The following is a 7,963-nucleotide window of genomic DNA, read 5'->3' as shown; positions in this document are numbered from 1 at the left end:
AGATTGATTTTTTTGGAAATCTTGCCAATGTGCAAAACCCGGGTTTTGTCCCTCACTTGATTTTGTCTCTCCGCTAATTGGAAGAATACAGGAAATAATAAACCTGTAATCAAGTTTTGTCTTTGGTTTTAGCCGCTGCGGAGACAACTTTCTCCAAAAAAAAGTTGTCAACCTTTCTTGGAACGGCTGTAAAACTCTTAATTTCAAAACAGCCTCTTCTGTGCCTAACCTCTTCCCGTACCTGATGACCAAAACCCTATTTCAGCCCTTCCAGTACTGTAGCCGACACCGGGTACGGTACTCCTAGGTACGGCACTCACCTGGTTAGTGACGGTACTGAACGGTACCGGTACCAGTGCAGTCACTGTTGCTGCGTTGCTGTCAGGGTTGTCCCGATAGCCCCTCGTTCTCGTTTAGGCCGCAGGTAGGGCTATGACCCGGCCCTGGCCCTGACCGGCCGAGTGTGCCCGAGCGTTTTCTAGGTGAGGTCGAGGCCGAGCCCGGGGCCTCAAGTCCAGCCTGGGAATAGCAAAAAAGGCCCCGGTACAGGGCTACTCGGGGCCGGGGCCGTCGCAAAAAATCTTTATGGAGGCAATCTTTTGGAAAAATTGACGTCATCAAGCATCCTTCCCGAGCTCTCAAACACGCTTTCAAGGGGATGGTCCGAGCCAGGGCCTGCCCGGTGCTGCCCGGCAGCATCCTTGAGTATTGCGTGGCCGAGGCCGGGCCTGAATCGGCCCCGGGGCCGGCCCTGACACTTCAGGGCCGGGTCATACCCCTAGCCGCAGGCGATGCTCTTAAATTGGAACCGTCATCATTCTTGTTGTAGAGTTATGGGGTTACACAACTGCACCACAGGCAGTCACGTGATAGTTGTACAGCTTGTAGTAGATATGTTCTCTTCTCCTCGGCGGAAGCTTCCACATCATCATCTGTTGTGGAAGCCAACGTCTCGGAGTAAGAACTGACCCCGCCGCCGTCCTATTCGCTATAGGTTATGAGCTGCGTTACCGCATAAACGAACCGTTTCAACGTTTTTATCGTTATTTCGCTACGCTCATAGTGTAAGACTGACCGCCATCAGCTACCGAACTTATGTCAATTCCTCGTACTCCACCAAAGAAGTTGCAATCCACATCAGGACCTCAGACTCGTGCCCAATCGAAATCGCATTCCCGATCACAATCCAGATCGAGATCCGAATCGGCAGAACCAGCGGATCCGTCCACATCGACTAGGGAGAACACCCCAGCCGGTGGAACGGAACGTAACCCCCCCAACAACATCTTCGTACAATCACCTCCATCACATCTCCTTTTAAATCAACCTCCTGCCGATAAACACTTTACCAAAAACGTTACTAAAAGATCTAGACAACGCACGCAGACTGAAGAACTTTCAGACCACGACGCCGAACAAACTGTCATCATGTCTCAATTAGACCCTACTGCTGAAAAACTGAAAGAACTCGGAACGAAGCACGACAACGTTCATAAATTCATCGAAGACGTAGATCACCTCAAACTGGATGGATCGAACATCTCTCGATGGAAACTACGTACATCCAGAGCTGTCTTCGATATGACTGGTATCCAAGACTACTGGAACTCGAAGCGACCAGACGAGAACTCGCCGGTGCAGATGCAGATCGATCGCTGTGCTGGTTGAGTCATCCACTGTACCATCGATCAGAACCTCAGGGATATGATCAACGATAAGTTCAAAGCTCACGATGCCATGTTCGCCCTCGATGAACTATTCAGACAAGGCCGACGAACGGCCCAATACGTAACCTTCAGATCAATCATGCTAAGAAAATTCAATCCAGTCACCCACCTGTGGCACCGAGAAAGCCCGGCGTGTACCCGAAGATAACGTAGTGCATTATCAACGGCCTATAGCCGAAAAACCGCCTGCAGATGAAGACAGATCGAGCAGAGTCATCTGAAGAAATTTTTCGAAATGCAAAGTCATTTCTCACCAAGTTTACTTATGATCAATCTTCATTTCATGTGTCATCAGGCATGACCTGAACACCTAAAGAGGGGATGCACAGACCATCATCACCTTCAATGCCTTAAAATGGTTGTATTAGTGTAAAAATCCCAAGATCAGGCAGAGCCAGGCTCATCTGACCAAATCTGACAGCAGATGGAATCTGCGAGTTGTAGTCAGACTCATCTGCTACAGTCACGGCTATCAACATAGCCATGACTGTGGCAGATCAATCTGACTACTCATCTGACCAAATCTGACAGCAGATGGAATCTGTGAGTTGTAGTCAGACTCATCTGCTACAGTCATGGCTATCAACATAGCCATGACTGTGGCAGATCAATCTGACTACAGCTCACAGATTCATCTGTCATTAACAGGACTTTAAACTCAAAACTTTCACTCGAAATTCATGACACTGCACATAACACTATAATCAGAGGAAATGCCATCTGCACTCATCTGCACTCCTCATTACAAATGATCTTACCCGTTGTACATACACATTGGTGTCGTATCACTATAATATCTCCTGCATACCTTATCAAGGATGAAATTGTCAAAAGACCATCATGAAACATTTCAATGAAAAGAAAAGGAGGCCAATGTGATTGTTACAAATGCTCACAATTGTTGTTCCATTTTTCAAATCAGCCACCACTCATTAGTATATGAGGGAGCAATACTCGGTTTCAACGAGTAGATTCATCACCATGTGAGCTTAATTGACATACAAGATGTTATTTAGGTTAGATACCGCTTGGAGCTGTTAACAAAAAGGGGATAAGTTATTGGTAACTGGCCTCTGATGCCTACAATTGCTACTGTGGAGAGGTCAGCCTCATCTGGTCGAAATTTGAATTTTCGCACTCGGAGGGGGGGAATCAATCTGGCCTCATCTGGTCAGAAATCGAACCTTTGAACTCAGAGAGAAGAGCTGATCTGGCGTCATCTGGCCAGAATCGCAATTACACCCAGTCAGTTCTTCGCCCGAGTCTGGTCAAGATTTTATTAGGGGCGCAGACTCATCTCGTACCCAAATTTTTAATCATTTGCGCAACAACAGTGTTGCGCTTCACATGAGGAAAATCTCACTTGCTTTCTCATCGCATAGCTTGCTGAACAAGAAACACAAAACAAATAGTTTTTTTAACGGGTTCATCAGATTTGTAACATTTGATACTTTCGCTTCCTAAAAAGAAACTTCAAACATAAAAAAGAAACGGTGAAAAGAAACAAGAACAAATTTCTTAACATCCGATAGCTGGATCTAACATAAGACACGACACTTTTCATCCTTTGATGAAATTGAAAAGAAACACTAAAAAGAAAATAGAAACGTTGAAAAGAAACAGGCAAGGTTTTTAATTGTATCATCCAATTTGTAAAACATCTGATAGCTCGCTCCGATCTAACATGAGAAACTTCGCATCCTTCGATGACAGTATAAAAAAATTGAAAACAAAAAAAATTGAAAACAAAAAAACGTATTTAATTGTATCATCAGACTAGAAATTTATATAGCTTGTATAGCAAGTTTATTTAGTTTGTATAGCTTAAACAACAACTCATGAAATCCAGTTAGACGATCAGTCTTCTTCCTCACCATCATCACTTTCGATTGTGGAATCACTTTCACCTCCATTTTTATTCTTGTTTGCTGCTTGATTTGAATTAGACTCAGCACTGGGATTGTTATCAATTGAGCCTACCACCTTATCCATCGCGCGAGGAGTAGTAGCCAAAGCTGCCTCTATTTCGTTATCATCTAAAGTCACCGGCTCGCCAATTGCCTCATCAGACCCAACCCTCAATTTTGTTAAGCGAAATTTACCGTCTTTGATGTCATTGATCCACTCAAGTCGGGTTGTAGATTGCATCTTCTTGAATCCAACGGCCAGCTTTTCGTCCGTCAGTCTTGATCCTTCGGCAAGACCAATAGAGAGTGGTAAGGCCCTTTTTTTTACTTCAGATACCGGGTCAGCAGTCTGTGGAAAAGCCTGAGGGGGAGTGTATCCCAGAGTTTTGTCTGCCAACACAAGCAGAGCATCAGATGTGCATAACAAATAAAGGAAGGATGAAATACTCAAAAACACTCACATGTAATAGCTGCCAAGAGACGTCCTAGATCTACTTTAATTTTATCACTCGGCTGTTGCTTATCAGGCCGTTGTCGTTTGGGTTTGCCGTTAACCAAGGCAATTGCCTTTGCCATGGACTCGCCTTGTGAATACGTTGCAAAAACAGTTGCAAGACTGCAACTTTTGTTGGCCCAAGTAGCTATTTGGGGATGAGTCGTGAATTGCTTGAGCCACCCCAGCTCAGTAGACTTGTTCGGAGTGACTGTGCTGGTCGCCACCAGGTAGTAGGCAAAGTCTAAACGATGGGCTTCGCATGAAAGCTGAGTCACCGGAAGAAAGTTAGTCTCTTGCCCATTAACTTGATAACTCTAGCAAAAGATGGTTAACTTACCTGATGAGAGATCCTCTTGATAGCTGTCTTTGATTTACGCTGGAGCTGTGATTTGGAAGGACCCGTGGAAGGCTTGCCCAGTTGGTTTTCAACCTTCTTTAAATCGACTAGCCGTTCATATATAGGCCGGTAGAGCTCGTCCTCTTCAACAGTTAGCTTGTGAACGGCTGGGATTGGTACAAAGGTGTCGCCATCCTCCTCCTGATTATCATCCACACGGTCTTCGATGGTTTCCAAATCTAACAATGGGTTAGGAACGCCAGCCAACGCGTAGAAGATAATGGGATCAAACACAGCCACCTCATCTTCGGAAAGTGCTCGCCATCGTGCCCCGTTCTTCCGGTTGCGATCACCCAATACGACACCACCTTCTTCTGCACCTCTCAGCGGCACTAATGAGATTGAAGGAAATGATTTGAGTAAATCAATTGATCAGATGTTCAGATTGATATTCGAAAATGCGACTTACTTGGTTCGCCCAAACAACCGATACAGTACTCGAGGAATAGTGTGTAAGCACTTGTAGCTCTTGTAGCGGTCAATTCAGGTCTGTTGGATTATACAAAGATAATGAAACAACAGTTGTAAGTAAAGTACATAGAAAAGACTCTAAATGAATGATTACTTACATTATGGACTTGATGGTACTCTCGCTCACTTGACCTATCATAGCGAGCATGAGGAGCTCTTGGTTGAATTGTTTGAATACTAACTTGACATGATCTCGAACTTCAGTAGATGGTCGGTTATGAGTCGAAGCTTTATGTTCTCGGAGATGTTCAATAATACGACCAGGAGGCCACAATTTCATCAAGGTCTTATAATTTTTAAGTGTAGGAGTGACTTCCAAATCATTCAAAGGTGGTTGATCGTCAATGTCGTTGGCACCAGTAGATAAATCGGTATGAGATGGTTCATTAGCGTTGGTGGCGTCGTTGTTACGAACTCGTTTAGATGGGTTGGTGGAGCGTGGAGCCTGAGGAGGTCTCTTAGACACAGCAGCACGGGTTGAGGTGTTCAAACCATTAGTTCCTGGAGCTGCATCTTCTGGTTGATTACCTTGCTTAGAAGACTTGGAAGCGGCCGAAGCTCCTTTCTTTCGAGTTCGAGGAGCCATTGCGGGTAAGTGTTTTAATGTGATGTAATGGGTTGTTTGAAGATCTTCTGAACTAAATAAGGCTATTGAAGTGAAAACAAACTGGGCGATGACTTGATGTGAAAAAGGGATGGTTTCTCAGTGAAATGAAGATCCGTAAGTTAGAAATAAATTTTGATTCGATGCATCGATTTGAAAGTTGAGTTTTTCCAGCGATGTAAAGACCTGTTAGTAATACACTAATTTGGACTTGTTTTGAAAGTAATTTGTTTGAACTTGAACTGAATAAGGCTGATAACTTTTCGAATAAAATCATCATTTAATTCATATCCGAGTCAAAGAGGTTTGTAAGAAGGAAGTTGAAAATAAATTTTGAATTGATAATTTTGTCCAGCGATGTAAAGACGTCAATTAAAATTAATCTTTGAAGCAATGATCTGATGATGATTCGATTTCGGGGTAGGAAAAAATGTTGACAATCACTATAGAAGATAATTGTAACTCAAGATGATTTTAAGCTGATGAAGAATCTAATAAGTTCAAACGATATCAAGGAGCAACTTGAAGTGGTTTTGAAACGAGATAGGATGTGAGTTGGAAGTGATTGTTGGATTAGATAAGAGATGATTTCAAGCTCATGAACGAACAATCCAATAAGCTCAAAGAAAGGATGTAAGTTAAAGGGAATTTTTGGATTAGAAAACACGAACAAGCGAATTAGATTTGATTCGAAGGGGATATTTTGAAGCGATGAAGACTGTAATCACCTGAATATAAGTCAATTGTGAAGGGCTCTTTTGAAAGGAGTGGATAGGGAGGTTTCTTGATTATGTAGAAGTTTCTGGAAGGATGAAATGATTTCGATATCACTGATATGATATGTAAATGTATATTATGATATGTAAATGTATAATATGATTTTTATATCACATATGTAAATGTATAGTAATCAATGATCGATATCACTGATAGTGATGTCCAAGACAAAAACCTTTATTGTGACTAACTTAACTAAGTCCCTCCTCCTCGCAGGCGTCCTCCGGAGCCTGCGGAGGAGGGACTTACGACTTATCGAGTTGTTTCAGCCTGAGTAGATTCCCAAAATCCAGATTTTCAAACATTTGAAACTGGACCTACATTATTACCTTCATCATTGCTTTGTTGAAAAATCTGAACAGACCAAAAAATTCTCGCACATCCTGTACATAGTCTCATCAACATGATCACATTGGTTAATATGATTCTTTTCCTTCAATCATCAGATTGAAATCTGTAACAATTTTTGAAGTCGATTGTACCACTGCGGAGGCGGTTGAATCCGAAAGATGCCCAAAAGGTTTTGGACGATGGCAAAAGAGAGAGAACCATGTCAAAAGAGAGAGGCGATCAAGGAGTAAGAGGGAGGGAGAGAGAGCGTCGTTTTGATTACGAGAGAGAGAGACAGACTCGTTTGTCTGTGAGACACGGTGCAAAAGTTTCAAGGGAGGGATTGGTTCTGGCTCAAGCTTTTGAAAAGCATACGAAAAATCAAGCTTTCAGCCCGGTTCTCAAGTTACCCAACCGATCAACTCACGGCGTGTCGACGTTGCTTTTCAATGGTCACCATCGATTCGCCTGCTTTCGAGCCTGAAGGAAGAAGAGATACTCTTCGTAGCTCAGCTAGAAACAATCTGACACCCGCGAAACATGTACAAAATAATCGACGACCTACTGAAGTCCTCGCTTATTTGCCTTCGGATGCAGTTCCTAAGCAAACTCATGCAAAGGTTGTTCTTCCAGACTGGGTCCTGGCCTTGACCGAGGAAGAATTGAGGAAGCTAATTGAGGACAATCATTTGAAAAGATATAAATGCAAAGCTAAAGAGCTACAAGTAGAAGCAGTTGTGGCTTTGGTCGCGGGGCGTGATACATTTATACTGGCGGGCACTGGCTATGGAAAGACTCGAGTTGCAGAGATGTTTCTGGATTTGTTTGCAATAGAGTCAAAGGCCACGCTTATTGTGTTAAATCCGCTGGATGCTTTGGGTGACAATCAGGTAAGTGATACATATTCCATAATCATCATCGGAGCCCATCATGTTACTATACTTTACTTATTAATGTAATGTTTTGATCTAAGGTTACTGAGAAAAAGAGATGGAATATCACCGCTGTGAATTTGAAAAAGGACAGCTTTACAAGCGCTGTGGAAAATGATATCATGACAGGTGTTTACAGAGTAATATATGTGGTGAATATTTTTTCTCGAACCTTCAATTGTTCATTCATTGAAATGAAGCTGATGTCAAAATACTTTGGATTTTTGATAAAGAGCCCCGAAATCTTTTTAAATAGCAAGCCTTTTGAGCGTATTTATTTCAGTATAAAGTTTCAAAATCGTCTTATTTTGAAGGTAATAGA

The 7,963-nt window shown here is 42.8% G+C and overlaps 2 protein-coding genes across 2 annotated transcripts; one reads left to right on the top strand and one right to left on the bottom strand.

Moving 5' to 3' along the window:
• Nucleotides 1-939: 939 nt before the first annotated feature.
• Nucleotides 940-1,998, top strand: MELLADRAFT_71397 (uncharacterized protein; the record flags this gene model as incomplete). The annotated part of the gene is made up of 1 exon (XM_007408216.1): nucleotides 940-1,998. One exon carries the CDS (start codon nucleotides 1,096-1,098, stop codon nucleotides 1,666-1,668), a length of 573 nt encoding a protein of 190 aa, XP_007408278.1.
• A 1,148-nt stretch (nucleotides 1,999-3,146) lies between these two features.
• Nucleotides 3,147-6,323, bottom strand: MELLADRAFT_115959 (uncharacterized protein; the record flags this gene model as incomplete). The annotated part of the gene is made up of 5 exons (XM_007407969.1): nucleotides 3,147-4,024; nucleotides 4,096-4,396; nucleotides 4,468-4,859; nucleotides 4,937-5,016; nucleotides 5,097-6,323. The coding sequence occupies 5 exons, from the start codon at nucleotides 5,582-5,584 to the stop codon at nucleotides 3,585-3,587; spliced, it is 1,701 nt and encodes a 566-aa protein (XP_007408031.1).
• Nucleotides 6,324-7,963: the final 1,640 nt, after the last annotated feature.

The sequence above is a fragment of the Melampsora larici-populina genome (genome assembly GCF_000204055.1).
Source record: "Melampsora larici-populina 98AG31 unplaced genomic scaffold MELLAscaffold_11, whole genome shotgun sequence".
Lineage (NCBI taxonomy): Eukaryota > Fungi > Basidiomycota > Pucciniomycetes > Pucciniales > Melampsoraceae > Melampsora > Melampsora laricis-populina.
Note: the sequence above shows the minus strand (reverse complement) of the source record. Positions and strands in the feature narration are given on the sequence as shown.